This window comes from Nycticebus coucang, chromosome 1 (genome assembly GCF_027406575.1).
Source record: "Nycticebus coucang isolate mNycCou1 chromosome 1, mNycCou1.pri, whole genome shotgun sequence".
NCBI lineage: Eukaryota > Metazoa > Chordata > Mammalia > Primates > Lorisidae > Nycticebus > Nycticebus coucang.
Window position 1 is genome coordinate 127,598,889 of NC_069780.1, and position 27,442 is coordinate 127,626,330.

The following is a 27,442-nucleotide window of genomic DNA, read 5'->3' on the forward strand; positions in this document are numbered from 1 at the left end:
GTGATGATGGCAGTGAACACAGTAAGTAGAGGTAATTTTTTTTATTGTTTGGGATTCATTGAGGGTACAAAGAATTAGGACATACTGATTGCATTTGTTAAATAAAGTCCCTCTTATAATTGTGTCCCACCCCCAAGAAGTGTGCCATACACTGTGACCCCTGTCTCTTCCCCTCTCCCTGCTCCCTCATTCTCCTACCCCAGCCCTGTACTAGCTCATCTACTGCCTTCATATTAGAATTGAGTACATTGGGATGGTGCCTGTGGCTCAAAGGAGTAGGGCACCAGCCCCATGTACCGGAGGTGGTGGGTTCAAACCCAGCCCCAGCCAAAAAAATTTCATAAAAAAAGAATTGAGTGCATTGGATTCTTGTTCCTCCATTAGGATCTACAGAGAACTCAAATTAATCAACGACAAAAGACTCAATGATCCCATATATCAATGGGCAAGAGACATGAATAGAACCTTCTCTAAAGAAGACAGACGAATGGCTAATAAATATACGGATGTAATTGTTTTAATAAAAATAAAAGAACTCTAAAAATGTTCTCTAAACATTTATGCTTTGAGATTAAAAATACTTGGCTTACCTGACTGATGTCACTCATCCAGGCGGCCTTCTCCTGGCGTGAAGGTGCCAACAAGACAACAGTGAAGGAGGCGGCGTCAGGAGGTTCCACCACTATTTTGAAATCCAGGTGCCCAAACACCTGCCCAGAACCTTTGGCTTCAGCACATGTAAACCAAACAATTAGGTGTGAATATGGAAACGTGAGGGATGGCTGCTTTAACGTGGTTCTATCAATGTGATCAATGTGCATGCAAGTCCAGAATCTCATTCTAACAACAGCATGCTTCTCAGGGATGGGCAAGATTATTAAGCTCATAAGCAGGTGAAGAAGCTGAGGTCATAGATCACTTGAGACTAGGATAATGGTTACCTTCTTATGTCACAGGTTTTTTTTTTAATTTCTATAATGTATAGAATTCCAGCACTCTAATTCTACTCTTCTTTCTTCTCTATATGCCACTGAATAGTCACTATCATGACACAAATTCTGTAAAATGTGAATTCCCAAAGATTGTTTAACAAGGCTTATGGGTTAAATGGCTCTCAGTAGAATGTTTGATATATAAATGACTTTAGGGACTTTATTCCCAGCATCTTTCTTGCTTCCTGAAGGAGCTCTTCATAACTATTAAAGAATAAAAACTATAGAACTTCATTTTTTAAAATTCTAATATACAGTAGAACCTCTGTAAGTTAACCACCCAAGGGACTATCACAAACTGGTGAATATATGGAGGTTGCCAACATAAGGAACTAGGCCTACAGTACTGATACGTACATGGGGTGCATGTCTGGTCTATGAAAATTAGGTCAACTTAAGGAGGGGGTCAACTGTGGAGGTTCTCCTGTAATTCTAAGTCATAGAATATGACTTACAGTCATCGTCGCTTGCATCAGGCTCTTCAATCAACGTGCATTCTATTAGGGAAAGAACCCCACCTGTCTGGAAACAAAGGAATTTTCCATTAAGAGGCTAAAGGTCTTGAGTAGATTGGGAAGTTCTGATTTGTACTCAAGTAACCACAGAAGAAAGCACAGCAATTCTGCTATGCATAAAAAAAATGTTTCATAGGATCCAAAATTAAACTTAGATGTGGAAAAGAAATTCAATTAATTTAACTTCAATTAAATTCTTCTCTCCTACCCCACTCTCACTCCCAATGTTTATAAAATTTAGCAAGTCAGTAGATGAGACCAGATGGCACCATCCACCGCAGCTTTAGAAGGTAATGCAGCTCAGCAAAGGGCTGGACTCACCCACCAGGAAGCAGTTTAAGCAGGATTCACCGTGTTGAATATTTTTAAGCAATAATAACAGAAGGTATAGACAAGTAGAATTTTTCTCTAAAGGGTCTGATAGTAAATATTTTTGGCTTTGCAAGCATATCACAACTACTCAAACTGCCATTTTAGCATAATAGCAGCCACAGATAATACATAAACAAACGAGCTTGGCTGTGTTACAATAAAACTTTATTAACAAAACCAGGCAGTAAGCTATGGGCCATAGTTTTCTGGCTCCTAGTACAGAGCAAGATTAAATAAATAAATAGCATTTAGTAAATATTGTAGTGGTACTCTGTAGTGATTTGAAGTCATCAACTAGTAATAATTTTGCCCAGATTATGAGTTTTATTGTAGTTCTTCTTATTTTTTTTTTTTTTGAGACAGAGTCTCCCCTCCATTGCCTTGGGTAGAGTGCTATGGCATCATAGCTCACAGCAACCTCAAACTCTTCTTGGGCTTGAGCGATCCTCTTTCCTCAGTCTCCCCAGTAGCCAGGACTATAGGCATGAGCCACTATGCCTGGCTTGGTTCTTTTTTTTTTTTTTTTTTTTTTTTAGTAAAGACAGGGTCTTGCTCTTGCTCAGGTTGGTCTCAAACTCCTGAACTCAAGCAATCCACTGGCCTCAGCCTCCCAGAGTGCTAGCTTTACAGGTGTGAGCCACTGCACCTGACCTTAATTGTACTTCTTTATGGTAATGCACACTTAAAATAAATTTTTATTACTTTGAATACAAGTGATAGCAAAGTAAATGTTGATAATTTCACTCTTTATGGAATCATGACAATCTATTTTATAATAAAATCAAGAAAGCTGTAATTGAATTAACCTCAATACCTCTCAAGCACTTGGAGCATAATGGAATAGTCAGGGAAAACCAGTACCTTAAGCAGATGCAGCTTTCCTCCTGAACTTCTTGTACAAATTAAAAAGTGTTTTGTAAATAAGAAGCACTGTCTCTCGCCTTCCTTTTTCAAAGACAACGAACCCAGGCGAACTTTACTAAGTTTCCCCCTCTCAACAGAAGGTACTTGAATAAGAGAACCTGGTGATCACAAAAATGAAGAATACATAGCAATTAAAATTCTGTCAAGTGAGGACTCTGCTGTGGCAATAAACTCTGGGGCATATTTCCCAAGTTACCAAGGATTAATTTATCAGTCATACCCTCAGAACAAGTACGTCTCCTACACTCTGAGCAGAAGAAACGATGCATTGTATTTTAAGTACTGAACTGTTCCCAACATTTCTGTGAAACATTTGGAACGAATTTTTCATCTATAAGCTGGAAAATAAGTTTTAAAGGTGGTCAAACTGAATTCAAAGGATGGGTTCTTCTACCGTCTGTCCTTAGGGATGTGGTTTGATCCCAATTTATTTACTTAACAATAATATATATACTACATAGTAATATAATATCATAATGAAAAGCAAATAGAATTTATTCTTCCTGAAGCACAGAAGGTAAATATCATATTAATATAGTTTACTTTGTATTTAAAAATAGAATGTACATGTATATGATCAAATACATATATAATTCAACAAAATTTAGTTAAGAACTATTTTTTGAAAGGCAGCTATTTTGAGTTCTATTCAAAGTCTGCATGATAATAATTCTTTATGGAATCTAAATGGAAAACAAATGACATGAAGTCTACACTCAGAGCATTTCTATGAGCAAAACTGTCTTCCATTTCATGTGGAAAGCTATGCACAGACTTTATAATACAAAGATTATCTTTGATTATTTCGAGATTTCACCTTAATAATGACCACCTCTTCCCCTCCCCTCAAAAACTTCCAATGGAAGTCAAGTATCAAGCCAAAGTACTAAGAAAGATTCTTACAAACATCTTGTTTCTAACTTTTGAGCCAACAGTACTTCTTTGATTATTACTTGTATAATTTTTTTTTTTTTTTGTAGAGACAGAGTCTCACTGTACCGCCCTCGGGTAGAGTGCCGTGGCGTCACACGGCTCACAGCAACCTCTAACTCTTGGGCTTACGCGATTCTCTTGCCTCAGCCTCCCGAGCAGCTGGGACTACAGGCGCCCGCCACAACGCCCGGCTATTTTTTTGTTGTTGTTGTTGCAGTTTGGCCGGGGCTGGGTTTGAACCCGCCACCCTCGGCATATGGGGCCGGCGCCCTACTCACTGAGCCATAGGCGCCGCCCATTAATTGTATAATTTTAAGGGTGCAATTTTGTTACATGGATATACTGGGTTATGGGTATGTTGTATTTCTTATTTTGTTTAATCCACCACCTACTGCAAATGCAGCCTTCCACAGGGTCAAATTAGCCTCATAAAAACCATTACATGCAACGCGACCCTTAAACTTGAACAGCGGTCATCACTAAAAGACGAGATTGCAGGCAACCTTACTTTCCTCTTCATACATTGTCTGGGTTTCCTGATGTTTCTAATGAGCACAAATTACTTGAACGAGTGGAAACAAAACACTGAAGGTCTTTATATAAAGAGCACACACACAGAAGGCGGTTAAACTGGGATTGGGAGTCACAACATGTTCACATTAACATGTGAATATTCCAGATCGCATCTCCTTTTTAACAGAGGTGGACAGGTGGACGGGGTGGGACAGGCCCTGATGCCCATGCCTGCATCTGACGCCATCTATTCAGGTGGGTGTTTCCGGGGGCTGCTTGACAGACTCAGAGAAGGCAGCTGTTCACCCGCTGAAGAATAGCAAGGAACAGTCCGGGGAGGGCATGGGATTGGGGAACAAGGGACTAGGAGCCAGGAGAAGGCTCAACTCCAGTGAAGAAACAGGCAACAGGAGAGGGAATGCAGGAGACGGGTGAGGGGCGCAGGCCAGAGGGCAGCCCAGGACCAGAGACTGCACTGGAAGAGCAGGGGAAGTGTGGGGACAGCAGGGGCAGGAGGTCAGGGCGGCAGAGGAGCAGCAACAGCAGCAGAACGCTGTGCTCGTGAGACTCATGAGATGCGCCGCTGGCAGAGGCCTCTCAGAGGACCCAGTTCAATGGCCCGTATTTGACAGATGGGGAAACTGAGGCCCGAGGCTAAGTAGCTCTTGTGAGGTCATCCCCAAGTAAGTGGCATAGCCAGGGAATGGCAGTGGATTCAGCAGATAAAACTGAACCTTGGAAAGGGTACGGTGGGAAAAGTCCAAAAATGCTGGCTTTTCCAGAGCTGGCCGGGAGGCACTGGGCACGCAGCTAAGGTGGAGTAAATTTGTGCAGGGGCTTAGACAAATATCTCGGTAGACAGATGGGTTTGGGAGTCATTTTCTGAAAGGGTGTAAGCGAGGCTGTGAAAACTCGTTAATACCGTGTCCATTGGTAAATGCTTCTAGCAATTTAGTGATTTTTAAAGTCAGAGATTAAAGAATATAAAAAGTAATTTAAATAGAAATTATAGAATACATTGTTAATTCATATGTGAGTAAATACTGGGCATTTCAGCTTTGAGGTAAAAGAGGAAAATGTTACCTTGGCAACCAAACTCTGATATGCTTAATCTATTAACTGTTTACCTCTTATCCTAGTAGGAGAATGTGTACAGGGGGCACATCCAGAAACGTAAAGATCTCGAGTAAAAGGGAGAAATGTCAACACTATTGTTCAGTTTGTAAGATCATCATATTTGGAAAAAGCATTTCTAGTGGATTGTTTTCACATTTTCTTATGTTTGACATGTATTTCAACATAGCCATGAGATATGAAGAAAAGACTCCTTTCTAGTTAATATAAATTAGAGAGATAATGAGTATTAAATCAGTAATTCCTCAGCATCCAACCCTTGCTACGACATGATCCTTTGCATCCTGGTCATCAGTCTAGCTAATAAATTGGGGTCACTTTATGACAACATTTCTGTTATTTCACTCGCTAAATTCCCATGGATTGGCATTTGAGACTAGCTAAGGCCCTTATTCTCCATTCCACTCAGCAGTGAAAAGAATGAAGAACAATTTCCACATTATTGGATTAGGTGTGTGAGAAGGTATAACTATCTCCAGACCCCGTGTTACAATTTCAAAGAACCCTGGTGCCCCGGAAGCACATGATTTGGAGTCCGGGAATGACTGACAGCCGCAGAGGTCCACGTCTCGTTCTCAAAGCATTTCCTTCTGTATTCAGAAACATGCACTGAATTATCCATTTCCACAAAGACACTGTTGATGATGCATAATGGATTTTGTGTGAAATGTCAACTGAGAGTGCTTTTACCTTCTAATAAACAAATATTCATGTATTAATATATTTTGTGTTATTAAAAATGGAAACTCCTTCCAAAATTTGGATCTTGGCTTTTAAGGTTTATGTTGTCATCTTGCAGGCAGTAGTCCAGGTGGTTTTGTAAACATTAGTTCACTTAATCTTAACAATACCAAAAGATAGGTAACTACTAACAACTCCAGTTTAAGAAAAAGTAATTGAGGAAAGAAAGGTTGTGTCTAATATCATAGAGCAAAGAAGTGAGGAGACAGGATTTGACCTCTAATTATACAGCTATCCTGTCTTCCTGTTATTGCCTTAGATACTTCACACATTTATTCCACAAACTTTTAATAGATTTTAGAAAATAAAGGACCATTTGTTGTGATAAGGTCCTTTACACCCTACCCATCAGACAGGGACGGGGAACCTGTGGCCTAACCCGATCCCTTTACAATAAACCCTCTTATTTTAATCACTGAATCCCCATCAAATAACATTCAAGAATGGCTATCACCTTTATTCAGAGGTGACCTTTCAGATGATCTGGATGACTTATTTTTTTCTAGTCCTTAGAATAAAAATTCATGTGAGGCTGAAAGCACCACATGTGCACACATGCTGAAATAGACCTCGTATCATCCTTAAAATAATTAACACCAACACTAATACACCATTAGAGATAAACTATAGCCCATGTCATAGAAAAAAGAATTACACAAAATGTTAAAGAATAATTATTTTCTAAAACACCTCAATAGGTCTTAAAGCCTGTTTAGGGTATTAAGTAAAAATGATGATAGGAACGACCCAAGCAAAAATGATGATAGTAACAACCCAAGCAAAGCAATGCAAACTTCCCAAATTGTCTGCATTTGGGTTTCAGTCCACCTTCAAATTAAGGTCTGATGTTTAGAAACCATCTTTATTGAATAATTCTTAAACAGACTAACAAAATCAAACATGTAGAGAAATACCACTGAAAGGCAAGTCAGCATATTAGCATCAATAATATGAGGAAACATCAACAGCTGACAGAAACTCCTTAAACACATGATACTGACCAGGAATAAGTAACATATGGGCATGCATCTACGGGGGTAGTGTTCACGATTATTACTCTCCAATTGGAATGAAAAAAAAAATAGAACTTATTCAATACATTTGACTTTCGAGCATGCCTCATTATGGATGTTTTTTCAAGCTTAGACCAAAAAAGTCTGCTTTTGGCAACATGTTAAATGTTTAAGGGCAATAATACTTTTCATTCAAAAGTCCCTACAGAAATGGTATGCTAATTACAGAGACTTCTGTTTCCATTCTCACACACTAAAAGTGTAAGATTATTAGTGGGTATTTTCAGTGAACTCTAAATACAAGAGAAATACAAAATAAAACACCTGACACTCATAATGGCAATTCAAAAAATAATTTGGTTTAATTCAATGCCCATTTTCCAGGTATCTAAAATGGAAATCTTTGTTCTAGACAAGGCAAGGCAGACAGAATGCGTAAGTGCTGCCCTTTGGAGTTTGCAGTTACTGGAAGAGACAGGCATGAAAACAAGTCCCTCCACACAGGAGGATGAAATTCATGCACCCACAGCAAAGTGCCTTGGAAACAGAGAGGAAGGTAGTTCCATTGCAATGCAAGGGAAGAAGGGGGAGCAGGAAATTTTAATAGATTCCTTAGAGGTATTTCACATAAGGCTGGTAAGACAAGCAGATTTTCAATAGGCACAAAAGAGATGAATCAGGGCATTTCCAGCCCCTAGGTTGGGGCCAGCACAGAGACAGGCAAGTGCCAATGTGGAGACATAGTCTTTGCAGGGGCTCAGAGGAGGGATTATAAAGGCCCCTGATGTTGTTAGCATTATATTCCTCCATTACTTAAAGAAAAAGGAATGGCCAGGGGTGGTAGCTCGTGTTTGTAATCCTAGCTTTCTGGGAGGCCAAAGTAAGTAGATTGCTTGAACTAAGGAGTTTGAGACAAGCCTAAGCAAGAGTGAGACCCGTCTCTACTAAAAAAAAAAAAAATATATATATATATATATATATATATATGATAGGATATAAAAAGAAAGAAAAAATAATATCTAAAGGCAAAAATGAGAAAAGGAATCCTTTCCTAAAACATACTATCAAAATTTAACATACGTGTAGTTTCTCTCCTTGTAGATAAATGAACAATGAAAAATAGAATGGCATCCATTAAACTTTCAAAACATTCTATAAAAAAACTAATGTGCACAGCACAAATAATGTCCTGTTGATGAGGTTAAAAAAAGACTGTCAGCAGCACGTGATGGTAGGCAACAGCAATGCAATATTTTCAAATGGTACTGGCACGTTATAAATAAAAACTCCCTTAGTGATAAATCAGAGTTCCAAATTAACATCCCACTTCTCACCAAGTTCAAAATTATAAATGTGTGTAATATGGTGTCTCAGACCAATTGCATGGGGCATGCCTCCCTCCCCCAGATGGCCTAAGCACTTAAAAATAACGTAGGATGGCATTTACTTCCTGCACTTTGGGAAAAGAGCCAAGGAGAAATATGCACTCTCAGGCTATTGGTTTTTCACAGTTTCCAGCACAAATATCTTCAGCTCTTCAAAAGGTGAATTTACTGGGCGATGTCCCCAAAGCACATTCCACAAACACGAGAGCTTCACCATCGCCAAAGCACAGCGAGGATTGATTGGGACACACTGCCTTTGGCAACTACAGTTACCAATTGAGTCAAATCACATCATGGGGGTTGATCCAGAGGTACTGATGAAAAATGGGAACAAGAGACAGCTGTTTTCAGTTCGGACATTGTCCCCACTATCATGGCACAGGGTTCTGAGCAACGCAAGTTTCTCTTGGGCCTTTGCCTGGATATCGTCACCACTCGGCACTGCCACTCCGACCGGCCAGGCCGACCCATCCTGCTTGGGGCTGTAGAGAATGTCCGGTCCACTGAGGAGGAGAGTCCAGCCAGAATGTAATTGACCGCCCCACTCGTGCTTTACTATGATTGTGTTGCTGTTTTTCATGGCCCCTGAAAAGAAACAGCACAGAGGTGGGCCTCAACCACAGCCAGGGGGATGGCCGCGGGGTGTCCTGGGTGGACAGCACAACCACACAGCTAAGCCGGGCCTGCTCCCCAATGCCTTCTTGGGGGCACCAGAGTCACACGGCAGTTGCACAGAACAAGTAGGTCATGGGTCCATTTCACAAGGACTTACCCTGGCGGATGAAAGTTTGGCTGGTGTCCAGCAAAATGTCACAGCCTTCCACGATCATTCTTTCTATGGCAAGGTTTTTCCTTATGTTTTCAGTGTCGCTGACTTCATCATGCATCACTCTGTCAGACACAACACAGACAGTGACAGCGACTTTCTGTTCCCCTAGCAAGTAGGCAAAGAAGAGCTCCCTCTGAGAAGCTCAGTTTTGAACTTGTATCCATTGAATACAAATGGGGGAAGGAGACTGCACCTCTGGGCTTCAACAAGTCATGACCCAAAGCGAGGCCAACATGTGTGAAGATTCTAAACAGTAAGTGGGGCAGCAATCCATGAGTATCCTGGGAATGCTTGCTTTTAAATGCAACAGGGAATGACAATTAAGGTTATGGGGGGGGGAGCAGAAAGAGGGATGGAGGGAGGGAGGTGGGGCCTTGGTGTGTGTCACACTTTATGGGGGCAAGACATGATTGCAAGAGGGACTTTACCTAACAATTGCAATCAGTGTAACCTGGCTTATTGTACCCTCAATGAATCCCCAACAATAAAAATAAATAAATAAATAAATGCAACAGGGAACCAACATATCACTTTATGGACAGCCCCCCTCATTGAAAATAGCCTACCATTTAGACACCTTCATACCATTTATTCCATATAAGCTACAGAAACACAGATGTAAATAAGTGCTTGTAACAGCGAAAAGTCACTGAGAAATGCAAACTGTACACTCTCCAGCTCTTGCCAAATGTAAATATAAAATGCAACTGAAAGTCGCTTGTTATTATGCTGAAAGAAATGTGAACTCTCCCAAACTTAAACCACAGCGCACCTAATCTTCACCACATAAATTCACATGCAATAAGCACATCTCCGAAGACAGCTTCATCTCATGAGCTAGCATTTAACTGTAAGGTGAAGCTGAGAAGCTGGATCTGGTCCTCGAAACATAGGTACCAGGTTTCCACAAGAAACTACGTTCCCATCCCAGGCCTTTATTGTAAATTCTCCGCATACCTGGATAGCTCCTCTAGTTTTGATTTAGCAAACTCCAGGCTTTTCCTCTCCACATGCTCATGGGGCGTGTGAGCTAGGAGCTCATGCAGTGTGATGATGTACCTGGGAATCTAGATGCAAAAAAGGCCAGTGTGAGCCAGAGGTCGGGACGAAGAACAGAAGACGCACAGCCTCTCCAGCACCTGCATCACCCTGAGAAGCTCATCTCCACTCTTACGGTTCTGATTGTCTCACAACTTTTTTAAGAAACAAATATAAAATGAACTAAGCTTCAAACTTCATACAGACCAAAAAAGAATTCACAAAGAACACAGGAAAAGGTGGAACTACATGAAAGATTATGATACAAAGAAACAACTCATTGCTTTTTCCAAATGTTTAACATAATCATACTTTTCGAATCATAGATTTTAAAGACTGGTTCATAGGGAAACAGATATAGTGATCACCAGGTCACTTGAGTCTGTATTTTGGATATATTTTTCTGTTTGCAAATTTTTGTTTAAATCGACAACCCTATTGTACGGTTCCTTTTAAGAATTAAAACTTAGGAGAAGATATGTTTATCTTTATTACATTCTGTTCCTACTTTATCTCAATTTTCCCCCTGGCAGTAAAAAGCATTGTTTAATTAGATTATTTATTTGTACTTGCACTTATGAACAGATGATTTGAATTCTATCAAAGACAGAAACTCCACCAACCATAGGAAGATTTTTAAAGACCATGGTAGAGATTTGACTCAAGTTATAGGGATTCAACCTATTTATTTTCTTACTGGCTTATAAAATAGAGCTTTTTAGAAAGCAGTGATTGTGGACTTAATTTTAACAGTAACATACATGAACAACAGTTACTATAACACCATCTGCTACAGGTCAGACCAGGAACCCCAGGCATTGCTCTTGTGTCCAGGCTTCCAGTAACGTAAGCGTTATTTCCCCATTTTACAGACAGGGAAACAAAGTAGGTTCAATAAGTTGCCCAAGGTGACCTCATGGTACACGGCAGAACCAGCTAAGCCCAGTCTACCTAGAGCACTACCTGTCTGGCCTCAGAGCCCTGCTGGTGAAGGTCTCACTTCACACTTGAAAAGGACTCTGAGAATAAAGAAAGTAAAAGAGCTTGCCAGGGCCCTGTGTAGCTCTTTCCATTTCAGCTTGAGGGCTGGGGGTCCTATCTACGGGTCTGCTTTTGCTCTCATGCAGGTGGTGGCCTTTGCCGTGAGGTTGACTAAAGTTTACTGAGAGCCTGCCTCTGTGCACCGGGCACAGACCTCAGCCACCCAACACGCAGACATCGCACTGTATGATCATACACAATCATGTCAGATCGCATCCTAGGGAACCGCATCAAGTTTAGGTCCAGGGAAGCACAGATAGATCCCTTCATCGTGTGAGGATGGGACACAGGAGACCCCTCCCTCTGTGGAATAGATGGAGAAAACTTTCTTCCTCTTCATCCAATGAACTTCTAGCTAAAGCAAGCTTTAAAGTTGCTGCACTTGGTGAAGTGTCCTTTGAAGTGTGCTTTCAAATATCCCTTCCACTGGTAGGACTGCATGATCCATACAAGTCTGCCTGTGAGTCAGTAGTTCTGCATGAACTTCAAGGCCAGCAGCAGGTAACACACTCAATTTCTCATAGCAAAGGAGGCAGGAGTGGGACTACTTAGAATGCACTGAAGACCCACAAAACTGACTTCAGTTGGTAGCTTTATACCCTCCCTTATTATTAAATCTACTTTAAAAGCACTCCCTAGCTAGGATGTAAGTGAACCAATACTGGCCCTTTCCACTTTCTGGTAGAGGAAGAAACAAGGGCTGAATCTGCCAAAAAACAAGTCTGAGAAGCAGAGAAGTGGACAGTCCTCCAAAGGGCCCATCTGTATACTCAAGAGCTGATTAGAAATCTGTTCCCCCCCCCCCAAACCAAGAATCATAGGAACTGTCTAATGAATCGTAAGTCTACTTTCAATTATGGAGAGAACACTTGTTACTGTATAGGCACTAATTAGCTTGCTCTCCAATCACAGTGAATAGGTGGACAGGAGAGCAAGAGGCGGCTTTCTGGAGAATATCTAGCAGTGACACTCCTGTCGGGGGCAGTTTCACAATCAGCTCCCTCACACATTTTCAACACATCCCATCCAAATAGGCAGATGAGCAGCTGAAACCAATTTGAATAGTATTAGCCAAGCCACTGTCTTTGATAAATAAAAAAATATGTTAATGACCGCATTATTTTCCAAAACAAATCTCTTGGCAACATTTACAGTTACTGGTCTGATAGTTCAATTGGGGATAATTTTACTGCATCATCCCAAATCTATAATTCCTTCATGTTTCCGCAGGTCAGACCAGCTCAGTCATGGCTGCAACTGACCAATTCAAAATGTGCCTGGAAGGAGGAAGACCCCCATCACCTTCTTTCTTCTATACACACTCAGGCTAAAAGTTTCCAATCATCTCTCCCCTCCCCTCTGCCCTAACACCAACTTCTGTCCCCAAATCCAGGTTAAGAAAAAGTCTAAGGCAGAGGGCCCTTGGCAGAATAAAAACTTGGGTCATCTCTTCCATTGTTGCCCTACAGCAAAAAAGTGCAGGACCCCAGTCTCATCCCAAGGCCTCCAGTCCCATGGGAACATGGGAGATGTTCGGGGCACCCTGCTGACACAGGGACCCAGCAGGAAGGAGATGCATCCCACATTCCCCGAGGAAGCAAACCCCTCACTACTTCAGCTCATCAGTGAAGGACCACAAGGGAACAAGGACAGAATGAGCCTAGTAAGAAAAAATCCTGGGCGGCGCCTGTGGCTCAGTCAGTGGGTTTGAACCCGAGGGTGGTGGGTTCGAGCCCAGCCCCGGCCAAACTGCAACAAAAAAAGAAAAAACCTTCAAGCTTCTAGAAAAGGCAGTTTCTCCTCTACTGTTGAAGGCAGGAGGGACAGATAAGTGAAGAAGGCAGATGGCAAGGAGCACAGGCCACTGGGCAGCAAATTCTGATTTCTCCTCTTGGCCTGTTCAAAATAGTTACTGGGAAGCAAATAAAGACAATTTAATGCTCTTTCAATTTGCTGGCTCCCCGCCGTTAGATCAATTCTGGCTAAATCCCTTAACTTGAGGTTCCTCCCAGGGCACAGTTCCTCTCACAGGCTGAAGCCTTTCATTACCCAGGTCTGGAGGGAAGAAAAAAACTTCAATATCTGACCCTCCCTTCCAGGGTTTGAGGTCACCACAGGCTTGCGTAGGGGAAGTTTCTAGGCTAACACAAGTTCCTTGCTACACCACGTAGTTCCTCAACCCCACATGTCAGAACCAGTGCATGTTAGCGCCTAGGATTATGGCGTCAGAATGCCAGAGAGCTTGGAGAAACTGGAGCTCAGCTGTCTCAATTTAGAGAGTAAAAAATGGAGATTTCAGTTGGTTCAATTATTTTCCCCAACGCTATGAATGAAGGAGAGTTGAGTGAGACAATGGTCTCCTAAAGCTTCCCAGGCCAATGATCTTTCTCTGACATTATGAGAATTTCTTTGGGTCAATCAAAATGCTTAGTCACGCTTAGTCATTGCTATTCTAGTGGGCATTCCAGCATTTTTAAGCAGTCTCAATACCTTCTTGAGGCTCTACATTCAACTGTACTTAGACACCTCATCCATAGGGCAGGTGCAGTTCTGCCATTTTGAAACACTGACAGAATCACCCCAAGAGGGAATTAAGTAGCACCCAGAACAACATCAGTGTGCTGTCAAAAAGGGAAGCGAGGTCCCTCTCCGAAGGCTCCATGTGTCGTTCACAACTTTGCATTGTCACCTGACTTGGGGTTCCTGAACACATTCAACTTGGGGTATTGGATCATAAACTACAGATAAATGCCATAAGTTCAAATAGAATCTCAGAAGAATGTTACACTCTATAAGTTTCACTGTGAATAAAATCTTAAATTCCAATTATGTATATAGCAAAGAAAAAAAGTTTGAAAATTTTCTCATGAACTGTTTTCTCAGAGAGGCAAAAAGTTCAAACTATTTGGTTCTATGGGAAAACAACAACAATAACATTGTAAAGTTTCACTGTAGTTAGTGGCTTCCAATGCATCTTTTTGGCTTTAAAGAATCTTACTAAACTTCTGCAGTGACTTCCAGGATTTCAAGCAGGACTGACAAACTTTAAGACAAACAATTATGAACCACAGCAACATTTCTTTGTGAAGCTACAAAATGATTAGCCGGGTCCCAGATGCCTGTTTGGGAGGACAAAGCTCTCCACAGTAACCATAACACATGTGATTAGCAGAATTGGTTTACCACATGACAATTTGGAGGGCTGGCCAGAAACCCCATGAATTCCACAATGGGAACCCTCAATGCCTTTCCAAAAAGACAGAATCAACACTTTTCAAAAGAACAGGAGATTCCATACACATTCTGGTCTCCCGGGTTCTCCCTCCAGAATTCTTAACAGTAAAACCTTGCAAGTGGGAAAGAATGCAAGTGTACTTGATCCCTTGGGTTGCTCTGATCCCTAAACTTGGACATCAAGACAAGGCCCACCCTCATCGTGGCAACCTAACTGCCAGGAGTCCAGCCAGTGCCTCTGGCTCCTAAGCCTCCACAGCTCTGTGACCAGGAAGGTCCTTCCTCCTTTTGTCCTCCAGAACCCTAGCCACGGGAGACCAAACAACCACAACAGTGGGGAGGATGGGTGGGAAAACAAAACCTTCCCGGCAGTCACTCCAGTCCCTAAGAACCTTTTATGCAACCAGCATCAACTGGAACATTTGCACAGAATCCTATTTCTGTAAACCAAATAATATTTTTAAACATGCTGGAGGAGGAGACTCCATGAAAGAGGGCTATGTGGAATCTTTCTGCAAACAGAAAATTCTGCTGCTGGTCACAAAAATCATTCCTGAATTATTTGCTTCAAAAATGCCTGGCTTTCTTCCCTATCTTAAGACACAGAGAATGTGTGGCACGGGAGTTGTTTATCTCAGGGTCATGCTCCAGCCTGACAGAGAATGCACGTGTGCCATTATTCACAGGTTGTACTTACACATCTCACTCCAGTCACACAGGTGTCAGCAACACCGAGCTGGAACCAGCGATTCATCAAATGCATCCCTGTGACTTACCTGGAACATCGGGTAGGTCAAGAATGTTTCCAGCATCCTTCCTTCACAGGCAGGGTTGGCTTCATACTGTTTTAAGAGTTTGTCAAAATCTCTGTTTTGCTTACAATTAGCAAGTACTTGGAGGCTATACTGGTGATTACGCACAAATTCTTGATAAATGTTCAGCATGGGGAGCAAAATATCAAACAGATCAGCTGGAAAAAGAAGAAGGAAACATGGCTGTTTCTCTTGGTGCCTGTTAAATTATCTACACTCAATGAGAACAGCAAAAAGTGGCCTGCAGAATGGTGTCATGCGCGCAAAGGGCCTCAGTCCTGATGCCTGGATGATCTGGCAGAATGTTCTCTAGGGCAGGATGTGACTCCAGCCCCAAATGAATGCTGACAGCCAAGGAAAGGAGTCAAAAGGTAACCTCAGAGGCAGGGCTCACAGGACCCAAAGCGTGGCACAGACTCCCAGGGGCGAAGGGCCAATGGGGAAATTCAAACAACTTAGGCTGAATAATGTAGAAGTTATTTGATTATAATTGTAGCCATTTTAAGAGAAGTTCTTTGATCTTCAAACAATGTACTTACCTAAAATCAAAGTAGGCCAATTTGCTAACCTTGCCTTTAGTCCTTGATGAAATATTTCATGAAGAAACATGATTGTTTCACTATTTAAAAAAAATAGGAAAAGAATACAATTTAGTTGCTGTAAAGTGTTTATTTTGTTAAAAGAAAGTCCACTGAGTCCTTTACGCCTTAATATATATGCAGTATCCATATCTCATAGAGCCTCCGAACTGTATACCCATCAATAACACGGATTGTACCAGCCTCTCTCAAGGATTAGGACAAGCTCGAAACAATCTGATAAGCTTCAAATACCGGAGAACAGAAGGCACCAAACTGTTGTCACATAACCTTCTTCATCAATTTATAAGTGAGCTTTCTACTGTTAGAATGCAGCATCTCGAATGATAACTAGAGAATTTAAGTGATAATCCTTTTTCTTTTCATATTTGAGTCTAGATAACTCAGGGGCAGGTCTATCCTTCACTAAAATGAGTTTTGACAGAAGGAGAGAGAGGGAAAAAATCCAGAGCAGAAATTCTGACAGAACTCTATGATATCCACTCCTGAGATACTCAAGACAGAAATGTAAAAGAATCTTCCGAGAAGAATGAAACCACACAGAGATACTAAAATAAGGACAATGCATAAATTAGGGATCTAAATTCCTACAAGGGCCAAGAAGGGGAGTTACCAATGTCAAAATGTCTTTTGATTTCTCCTCATGGAATCAACCTACTGCCATAAGCCTTTGAATCCTTTTCTGACCTGACACACCAACATGATCATATAAAGGATTCACCTCAGAGAGATACTTTGACTTGTTATATACCACACAGAGATCAAGAAGTCCTTACTATTTCAAATGGTCCATGACACAAAATAGACACTGCTTATAATTTGTTTTTTTTTTACAGATTTTTTTTTTTTTTTTGAGACAGAGTCTCACTCTGTCACCAAAGGCTAGAATGCAGTGGTATCATCATAGCTCACAGCAGCCTCAAACTCCTGGGCTTACGTGATCCTCCTGCCTCACCCTCCCAAGTAGCTACGATTACAGGCAAGTGCCACTATACCTAAGTAATTTTTCTTTTCTTTTCTCCTTTTTTCTCTTTTGTAGAGATGGGGTTTTGTTTATCAGGCTGGTCTTGAACTCCTGACTCAAGTGATCCTCCCACCTCAGCCTCCCAAAGTGCTAGGATCACATAGGTGAGCTACCACACTCCACTTCTTTTGTGGAAATTTTAACTAATAGTGTTTGTGGTTCAAGGATTTAACCAAATCTAGTTGGATAGGTATTATAGATTAGTCATTCCATCTGCATTCCATCTTCCTTCTAGGCAGGTAAATGAAGAGCTAAAACTACATTTCCCAGGCTCCCTTGCAGCTAAGGTTCTGGATATAAACTAAGTTCCACTAAAAAATGACATGGCAATTCATAAGCGGTGGAAGAAGAAGCCATTCCCTGTTGGTGAAAGTCGGTCATGGAGATGTTGAGTGCTCAAGAGGCAACTGCAGCACCAGCTTCGGCACTCTAGTTTCTGGGAACCAAGGGGTCCAAGGCAGCTGTCACGACAATGGCAGTCATTTCCTAACCTCTCAATCACATTTACAGTGCTATGCCCTTAAACTCAGCAGTTCAGGGCAGGTCCCTAACTTTATTCCTTCACTACTCTCTACCAGATTCTATGAGCAATTAATTCTCTCCACTTAAGAGAGGGATTTCTCTGTCCCACACTGAAAACTAATTTATCTACCTTCATGACATCTGGGTGGTTAGAAAACAAATGAAACAATTCTATATATAAATAGGTAAATTACATTTTTTAAGTACCAACCATGTGTCATTTTAAAATAATTGATCTGAAAGGCAACGAAAGTGAATCTAGTCGTGACAGCAAACATCCTTTTAAACCAAATGGTTTTTTGTTCTTTTTTTTTTTTTTTTTTGTAGAGACAGAGTCTCACTTTATGGCCCTTGGTAGAGTGCTGTGGCCTCACACAGCTCACAGCAACCTCCAACTCCTGGGCTTACACGATTCTCTTGCCTCAGCCTCCCGAGTAGCTGGGACTACAGGCGCCCGCCACAACGCCCGGCTATTTTTTGGTTGCAGTTTGGCTGGGGCAGGGTTTGAACCCGCCACCCTCGGGGCCGGCGCCCTACTCACTGAGCCACAGGCGCTGCCCCAAAAAACCATTTTTAAATACCTCTTCAAATCCATCTAGGACTAGATGTAGTAAACAATTGCTAGTCTGTATAAAGAGCTTACAGCCTCACCTTTCCAAAAGAGGCATAACATTTTTTTCATTTTTTAGAGACAGTCTCACTCTGTTGCCCAGGTCAGAGTGCAGTGGTGTCAGCAAACTCAAATTCCTGATGATCCTCCTGCCTCAGCCTCCTGAGAAGCTGGGGCTACAAGTGCCCACCACAACACCTGGCTAGTTTTAGTAGATGGAGGAGTTCAAAGACCTGAGAAGCCAAGATACTAGAATGCTATTTGTGTGCACGATGGAGTCACCGACAACTATGACAAGAGTGGGGTTGAAAGAGGGGCCCCTAGAGCTGCCCACTCAGAACTCAAGTCTCCAGAAAGAGTGACAGGGCTTGGCTGATGGATGACCGCAGGCAGGAAGGGCTATGGAAAGGAGCCTAACGTGAGGGTGGAAGATTTCCCCACACTGCATGGCCTAGGAGTAGCTGGGGCTTAGAGGTGGGTTTTGGCCCCCAGGTAGTGCGGTGGCATTGCTGCGGTACTTCAGTCACCGAGTGTGCAGTTTCGACAACCGTGATGGCAGTGGATGGAGCTGTGAACTGCCCACTCTCACAGTGCTGTCAGCGGGGCGGGCCACATCATTTCTAGGTTGCCTCTGGATATTGGTTGTGGTTGGATTGCGGGATCTGAAACTTGAAAGGCCAGTTTTATCATATTCTTTAAATTCAGAGTTGAGGTGTTGGGCTTTGGCTAGACACAGTGACTCAATGCCTGAGGCTGGCACTCTGGGAGGCTGCGGCCAGAGAATGTCTGAGGCAGGAGTTGGAGACCAGCCTGAGAAAGAGGCTGATAACATTCCACCGTTCAGGAGGTCCAAGAGAAAACTATTCATCTTTTCTGCTAAACCCGTTCTTCCCTCCACATTCACCATTCAGTAAATAGCAACTCCATCCTTCTAGTTGTTTGGACCAAAAACTTTGCAATCTTGTCTTTTTGCTTTCTAAAAAAACCCACACTAAACCCTAAATCAACAAATCCTACTGACTCTAACTTTAAAATAAACCCGAAATCCAACACATTGTAATCATCTCTTATTTTATTTGGATCAATGAAATAGCCACCTAACTGATCTCCCTACAGCCCATTTTCAACAGAAAAGCCAGAGGAAGCCTTCTAAAATATAAGTCATATCATGCCACTTCTCTGCTTAAAACTCCACCAATATGTCTTCAGCTCATTTAGAGTAAAAACCAATGCTGGCTGTGTGGCATCCCACCGGCTAACTACCCGACTCTTCCCTTGAGCTGGGCAGGTCCTCTAGCTGGCCTGCCACACATGCTGTGCTCCAGGCCTTCTGCTTACACCACCCTTCTCCAGGAAGCCCACACAGCTTGCTTCCTCAACAAGTTCAAGTCTTTGCTCAAATGTTAACTTGCCTTTTAAGATTTTTTGAAGACTGACTATAAGAAAATAAAACAAAACAAAAAGCAACAACCACCCCCACCTATGGCACATTTATAGACTGTAATACCATGTAGTAATTTTTTAAAAAATAGAATGATCTTTAGGTTGATACGGAAAGATCTTCAGAATATATCATGGTTCAGTGAAAAAATCAACATGTGTTATGTACATTGCCTTTTGGATAAGAAAAGGGGAAATAAGATTCTGTATCCACATTTGCTTAAATATAAATTCAGAAACACTGGGAAGATGTCTAAGAAACTAATAAAATGTTATGTATAGAAAATGGGTGGATCAGAGCAGACAGAGACAGGGTGAGACAGCAACTGCTAACCGTTGTTTGATGTTTTCATGTTATTTTGACTTTTGAACCATGAGAGTATATCATCTACTCAAAAACAGATAACTAAAAGTTTAAGTAAAACCCACCCAGGGACTCCCTTTCCCCGGTCTTTTCTGGTTCCTTTATTTTTTCTCTACAACACTAATCTCAATATATTGTATATTTCACTGATTCACTATTCACTGTCTTCTCACATCAAAATGTAAGTTCCGTGAAGGCAGGGATTTTCTTCCATGTTCACTAGAGAATACTCAACAGTAAGGACAGTATAAACATTTATGGAGCAAAAATTCACCAGAGATTCTTCTCAGGCCCTGCCTTACTTTGTGTTTTTCCTAAAATACTTCTGTATAATTAACATGGAAAGCCCCATTAATCACTCCATTTTCCTCAGTTTATGAGGGAGATTACCTCCCCCAACACACACACACAAAATGACAAGAAAACATAAGTCAAATAGAGAACAAAAATGAAGAAAAGAAGATGCCAAAGTCAAGATAAAGAGATGCAAATTGGGGCTAACAAACACAAATGATAGCTTTTATTTTTTATATCAAAAACTCACAGAGATGAATTTATGAGGCCCATTTTAAGATTAAGTAAAAGTTCTTTTAAGAAATACAAATGATTCTTTCACACGACTCTTTGATCGACGCGAACACAAACCTGTTGAGAAAGATACTGCTAACATCGTCATGGCTGATGGGCGGCTTCTTGGAGCTGGCAGCCATCCGCAGGGGCCGGAGGAAGCCATTGACCAGGATGTAGAGTTGGTGGACGTACTCTGACTCTGCCTCCACCATGGTGAACACAATCTGGTTTCTCTTCCTCATACTTTCAGCATGAGGAGAACAGATGTAATCCTGCACGATGGTCTTCCATTTCCTTCTACACAACCAGCCTCGCATGAAGCTCTGGACCTACAGAACCAAAAAGGAATCTCAGGGAGGTGTGAGACTAACTTTCTTAATGGCATCAGTAAATGTGTCCATTCTGCACCATATAAAGCACTGCTCTTTCGTGGGCACACTGATGGTTCCACCAGCAGAATAAATAATGGCAGGCTTAGTCCAAGTAGCAGGAAAAAAAATGACTTAAAAATAATTTTTCCCCCAGGTTCATACATTTCTTCCATAACCATGAGTTAGATCTGCCCATTTGGACTCCAAAATATAATATTACATATTCAGCTATCAGTAGTTTAAGAAAGAAATAAAGGTTAATTCTTTAACATCTTAGGATCATGTATTTTTTTAATGACCAATTCAATTTATTTACATATTATTGTTCTATTCAAATTATCTATGTTTTCTTAAGACTGGTAATTTCCATTTTTTAGAAATTTGTCCATATCATCTACGTTGTCCAAGTTGTTGGCATAAAGTTGCTCATAATAGTTCCTTATAAAGTTTGTAAGGTCAATGATGATATTCTTCCTTTCATTACTTTTCTTTTTTTTTTTGGTTTATGACACTTGGTTAATTTTTTATTAAATCATAGCTGTGTACATTAACGCATCTCTTTTTAACTTTCAAAAATGCTTATAGTAAAAACACATAACGTAAAATGTACCATCTTAACCATTTTTACGTGTACAGTCCAGCAATGTTAAGTATATTCATATTGTTTTGCAATGGACCTCTAGAACATTTTTATCCTGCAAACTGAAACTCTATACCTATTAAACAACTCCCTATTTACCCCTTCCCTCAGCCCTGGTAACCACCATTATACTTTTTATTCTGCGAATTTGACGACTTTAGATGCATCATGTGGGTGGAATCATACAGTATCTGTCTTTCTGCAACTGGCTCATTTCACTTAGTATAATGTCCTCAAGGTGCATCCACGCTGTAGCATGTGCCAGGATTTCCTTCCTTTCTCAGGATTAATAATATTTCCATTGTCTGTATTGACCACACTTTGCTTACCCTGTTATCTGTCAATAGACATTTTGGTTGCTTCCACCTCTTGGCACTTGTGAATAATGCTGCGATGAACATGGATGTGCAAATGTCTCTTCAAGATTTTGCTCCTCCTTTCGGTTCTTTTGGACATATAGACCCAGAAGGAGGATTACTGCATCACATAGTAGTTCTACTTTTAAATTTTTGAGGAACCATCATACTGTTTTTCATAGAGGCTGCACCATTTTATAATCCACAAGTGCTCAAGGGTTCCAATTTCTCCACATCCTCTCCAACACCTGTTACCTTCTTTTTTTGACATTAGCTATCCCAATGGGTGTGAAGTGATATCTCATTGTGGTTTTGATTTTCCTTTCTCTGACGCTTAGGCATGGTGAACATCTTCCATGTACTTGTTGGCCATTTGTTTATTATCTTTGGTGAAAGGTCTGTTCTAGTCCTTTGCCAATTTTATATTGGATTATTTGATTGTTTTTTATTGCTGTTAGGTTTTGTTTTACTTTTAAGTTAAAAAAAAATATGTGTTAGAGATCAGTTCCTCCAATCCATTACTTTCATAAATGAGTAAATAAATTTCACAGGAAGTCACTTAGCTAGGAAAGCTGCCACTAACTAGCATCAGGGCTTTTTCACCTGCCTTTTGTTAATCATAAGGATTCTCTTTCCCAGGCACATGGACCAAACACATGTTAACTATTTCCAGTGGCAATTATTTTGTGGAAAAAAACATGAAATATAATTATAAATCAATCTTGTAGAAAACATGATAGCCTTGAATTCCCTAGATATGATTAGAAAATAACAGGCAAGCCTGAGATGTGCACTGACCTGTGTGTTTTAGCCAATCAACAAACACTTACCGATCAGTAAGTGTCCAAGTAAATGCTGGATAACAAGCAGACAGGTATATATCATAATCCTTAACACACCAGCTGGGTGACCTTGAGCTCTAGTCCTCTGTTTCCTCATCTATAAAATAATTACAGAGCTGGGTGTGCACATGCCTATAGTCCTAGCCACTGCAGGATCACTTGAGCCCAGGAATTCAAGTTCAGCCTGTGCAACATAGTGAGACCCTATCTCTGACTAAATAAATAAAATGATTGACAAAAATTCTTAAGTCCTTTCTAAATATAAAAATATATGATAATTAATTGAGATTTATTATATGATAAATAGGAATTGCCACTTTAGATGTGGCAGATTCACCAATAAAGCAGTTTATACATTCATATATATCAATAAATGAGAGAATTAAATCACTATCAAATCTTTTTTAAGTATCACTATTATCTATTTAACACATCCTTACTTTTTTTTTCTTTTTTCCATAATATTTCACCCAGATGGTCTAAATGATCACATATTTAAGCAACTACCTTTCTTTAGCAACTAACATTCTTTAGTAATGTTTAAAATTTCTCTATTCACCTACCAATGCTATCATCACACTATCATTTTTCATACAGTTGTTGAAGTTCTTATAACTCAATAAAAATGAACCACACTTTAACAAAATTAAGTGGGGAAATGATATGCACATTATTTGGGGAAATCTAATACAAATTTCTATGAATTATAAATATTTTAAGATTTCATCTCTTAAAATAAAAAAATTATATTGATATTGGCCAAGATTAGAATTGAGAAATGATTCACTTGTTAACACTCCTTTTCACACAGACATTATTTTGATTTGGGACATAATGAACAATAACGTTAATTTCAAACCCTATTTAACAAGATCAAAAATACGTTTCAAAATTACTTCTATTAAGAAAGGAAAGTAGGGCCAGGCACAGTGGCTCACGCCTATAATTCTAGCCCTCTGGGAGGCTAAGGCAGGTGGATTGACTGAGCTCACAAGTTTGAGGCCATCCTGAACAAAAGCAAGATCCCATCTCTACTAAAAATAGAAAAACTGAGGCAAGAGGATTGCTTGAGCCTGAGTTGGGTTTGCTATGAGCTATGACACCATAGCACTCTATCCAGGGGGGCAGCTTGAGTCTCTGTCTCAAAAAAATAAAAATAAAAATGGAAGTAGAAAAATCTGAAAATACTTATTGATCAGTATTCTTTCACTTAACACAGGTATTTTTAAAAATCAACTTAAGTGAAATTTGTGTTAAATTAAACTTTTCTAATGGTTGGGTGCAGTGGCTCACGCCCATAATCTTAGCACTCTGGGAGGCAAAGGAGGGTAGACTGCCTGAGCTTATAGGTTCGAGACCACCCTGAGCCAGAGTGAGACCCCACCTCTAAAAATAGCTGGGCATCGTAGCAGGCGCCTGTAGTCCCAACTACTCAGGAGTCTGAGGCAAGACAATCACTTGAGCCCAAGAGTCTGAGGTTGCTGTGAGCTATGATGCCACAGCACTCTACAGAGGGTGACAAAGTGAGACTCTGTCTCAAAAAAATAAATAAAATAAAATAAAAAATAAATAAACAAATAAATAAATAAATAAAACTTTTCTATTTACGTGGGCAGTGGTTGCCGGCTGAGCAATCACTGGTTCACTTATATACTAATCGACCTATTTCTACCATAGAACTGAAAATTGAATTGTGTTAATATTATTGTTTACATGCAACTGCATACTATTAAAAGATAAGCAATAGAATTAATCTTGCAACATAATAAACTAGATTCAAATAAAAATTTTTTAAATATAAGAAATGAATTGGTGTTATTTTGCTTTTTTACTTCTTAACAATTAAAAATGTTCAACTTAGTCCAAAGAATCATTTCTATTTCAGATGCTGGTCAATATTTAGTTAAAGCTTTGTTACGGTGAAGAAGGAATAAATATTAGCATAGAAAAATAAGAATAAGACAAAATTTAAAAATACATACTTGAAGATATATAGCTGGAAACATTGCTTAAATGTGAGGCTTTTTGCATAATTTTAACAAAGCTGAGTGAGCATTTCAAACAGGACAATTGAGATCATGAAGTCAAAACCTAGATGACACAAATCAAAACATAGTGGCCTATGGCTTGGTGCCTGTAGCACAATGGTTACAGCACTAGCCACAGACACCGAAGTTGGTGGGTTCGAACCCAGCCAAGGCCAGCTAAACAACAATGACAACTGCAACAAAAAACAGTCAGGCATTGTGGTAGGCACCCGTAGTCCCAGCTACTTGGGAGGCTGAGGCAAAAGAATCACTTAAGCCCAAGAGTTTGAAGTTGCTGTGAACCGTGACACCACAGCACTCTACCGAGAGTGACTTAGTGAGACTCTGTCTCAAAACAAAAAACATGGTGGCCTAGATAAGAGCCAGTGTGTCTGGTTCTTTGTAAAAGCTGTACAATTATAAATGACAGTAAGGGGCGGTGCCTGTGGCTCAAAGGAGCAGGGTGCCGGCCCCATATGCCGGAGGTGGCAGGTTCAAAACCCAGCCTTGGCCAAAAACTGCAAAAAAATAAAAAATAAAAATAAAATAAATAAATGACAGTAAGATGAAAGATCTGCTGATTGTGTGATATTATACAAGAAACAACAATAATAAAATAGAAATCTGAGCAGATGTGTTGATTTATTCAATCTTCTCACATGTCCAAAAGAAATCTTTCGCAAATAGCACGAAAGACTAAAGCTAAAAAAAAAAAAATTTTTTTTTGAAGCGTAATTTAAAAAATATTCCTCCCAAATGTGAAAAATCAAGAGAGCACAAAATCAAGAGATTCAACAGCATTTAATTAACTCAACTGGAGAACACCATTGGCTAAATGTTTAGTTTTGGCATCCTGCCCAGAGAGTGGAAAGAAATCTCAAGCTGAAATTCTCCAGAGTAGCCGCGTCTGGATCCCAATGAAGGACACGTCTGGGAGTCATTAGTATAGAAACGCCAAGGCTGCTCCCAGCTCAGGCCCGGGGTGGCAAAGACTTCACCGCAGAACAGACAATGGGTCACATGCTCCCACAAGCTGGGACGCTTCAGTGCCCTACCTTTTTAATCTTCTTGATGTCTGGATCCTCATCTTCTTGATTGCTTTGGTAAGGTCGCATTCGTTCTTTGGTTTTATTGAGAGCAATAATCTATAACACAAAATCAGTCCATAATCATGATTTGGGAAATACTGGCTTAGAGACACACAGGATGTTCTGTGGACGTTCTGGTCCACTGACAGCCTCAGGAAATATCCACTTTTCATGCAATCTTGCTTCCTCCGGTGCTGAGGCGGGAAAGCATGCACTTTACCCCGAGCCTGGTGTTACTAACAGGAGTGCTTCTAAGGAGTGATTGAAAAGTGGGTGCTGGGCTCTGGGTTAGGAGAACTGTGAGCCCACATTGATGCAGTGGTAGCCAGACCAAGGCCTCCTCAAGATATGTCAACCACCTTGCATAATGATGGCTGTCCGTAATGCCCTGCGCTCTCCAAAGGCAGTGACTCTCAGCTTGCTCCCCATCACTGGCCTGCAGTCTTCCAAGTACCTGTGAGGCAGCAAACTCACAGATCTCCTTGGGAGTATGGCAACTCCCAAAGGAACTTTAGAACCCTGCTGTTGGTCCAAGCCCACCAAGAGGATTCATCAGAAAAGGTAAAAAGGATCACAACTACCTGGGATTTCCTTTTATCTCTAGCTCAGTACTGTGACCTACCAGGGGCAACTGAGGACCAATGGCGTCTCCCCTACACTTAGCAATAAAATTCACTAGACTGCCCCTCAGCCGCGGACCTCCCAAGCTATACAGATTTATTAACAAGCAAACGCTTATAAAGTTAAGAGATGGTAACTGCCGCCTCTGACCTGTCTTTATATTTTGTCCCTAATATCAAATATACTCCCCTGACATATTCTAACAGAGAAGTGAGAAAATAAAAGGACTAGGAAATAAATTATGGCTCCTGTCAAGCGACCACAGAAGGCATACCTGCTACTGACAGTTGCTAGCTGCAATCTATATTCAGACTAAAATAGAACATAGGGAAGGCAGATAAACACACATAAATAAACATGGAGGAACACTGCTTGGTACAGAGTTTCTTTCTTGAAGTAAATACCAACCTCTTTCACTCAGCAGACAAGCATCTGCTCTAGCTTACAGTGGCAAAGAATGAACATAATAATTTTGTCTTAAATTACAGTGCCTGCTATAGTCTTTTAAAATGCAGGTTTGTTGAATTTGTTGTTGTTGTTTTCACTATATCAGATATCAGGGTCGAATCAGGAAATCAACAGTTCTAATGATATGGGGAACAGGGTCTGAAGCTTCTCACTGCCAGAGAAGCTACAGCGTCCCAGCTGGAATCAGCCTGTACCCAGGCTCTGTACGCTGGAGGTACCGTGCACAGGGCACAGGAGGTGAAAACCCCACACAGGATACACACACGGTGCACCTGAGAGGAAGGTGTAAAGAAATGAACAAGAAAATATTGTCTGGGCTCGGCACCTATCACTCAGCGGCTAGGGCGCTAGCCACATACACCGGAGTTAGTGGGTTCGAATCCAGCCCGGGCCTGCCAAACAACAATGACAACTATAACCGAAA

General features: G+C 40.8%; 1 protein-coding gene across 2 annotated transcripts in view; it reads right to left on the bottom strand.

Moving 5' to 3' along the window:
• The window catches only part of RASGRF2 (Ras protein specific guanine nucleotide releasing factor 2), a 274,601-nt gene that overhangs the window by 137,756 nt on the left and 109,403 nt on the right, over positions 1-27,442 (bottom strand). For both annotated transcript variants that reach the window (XM_053587375.1, XM_053587384.1), the window contains exons 4-12: positions 25,897-25,986; positions 20,681-20,934; positions 16,016-16,095; positions 15,441-15,634; positions 10,309-10,418; positions 9,295-9,413; positions 2,741-2,901; positions 1,448-1,514; positions 591-727 (exon numbers count right to left, since the gene is read on the bottom strand). In XM_053587375.1, coding sequence (XP_053443350.1) covers positions 591-727; positions 1,448-1,514; positions 2,741-2,901; positions 9,295-9,413; positions 10,309-10,418; positions 15,441-15,634; positions 16,016-16,095; positions 20,681-20,934; positions 25,897-25,986 — 1,212 coding nt within the window. The remainder of the gene's footprint in view (positions 1-590; positions 728-1,447; positions 1,515-2,740; positions 2,902-9,294; positions 9,414-10,308; positions 10,419-15,440; positions 15,635-16,015; positions 16,096-20,680; positions 20,935-25,896; positions 25,987-27,442) is intronic.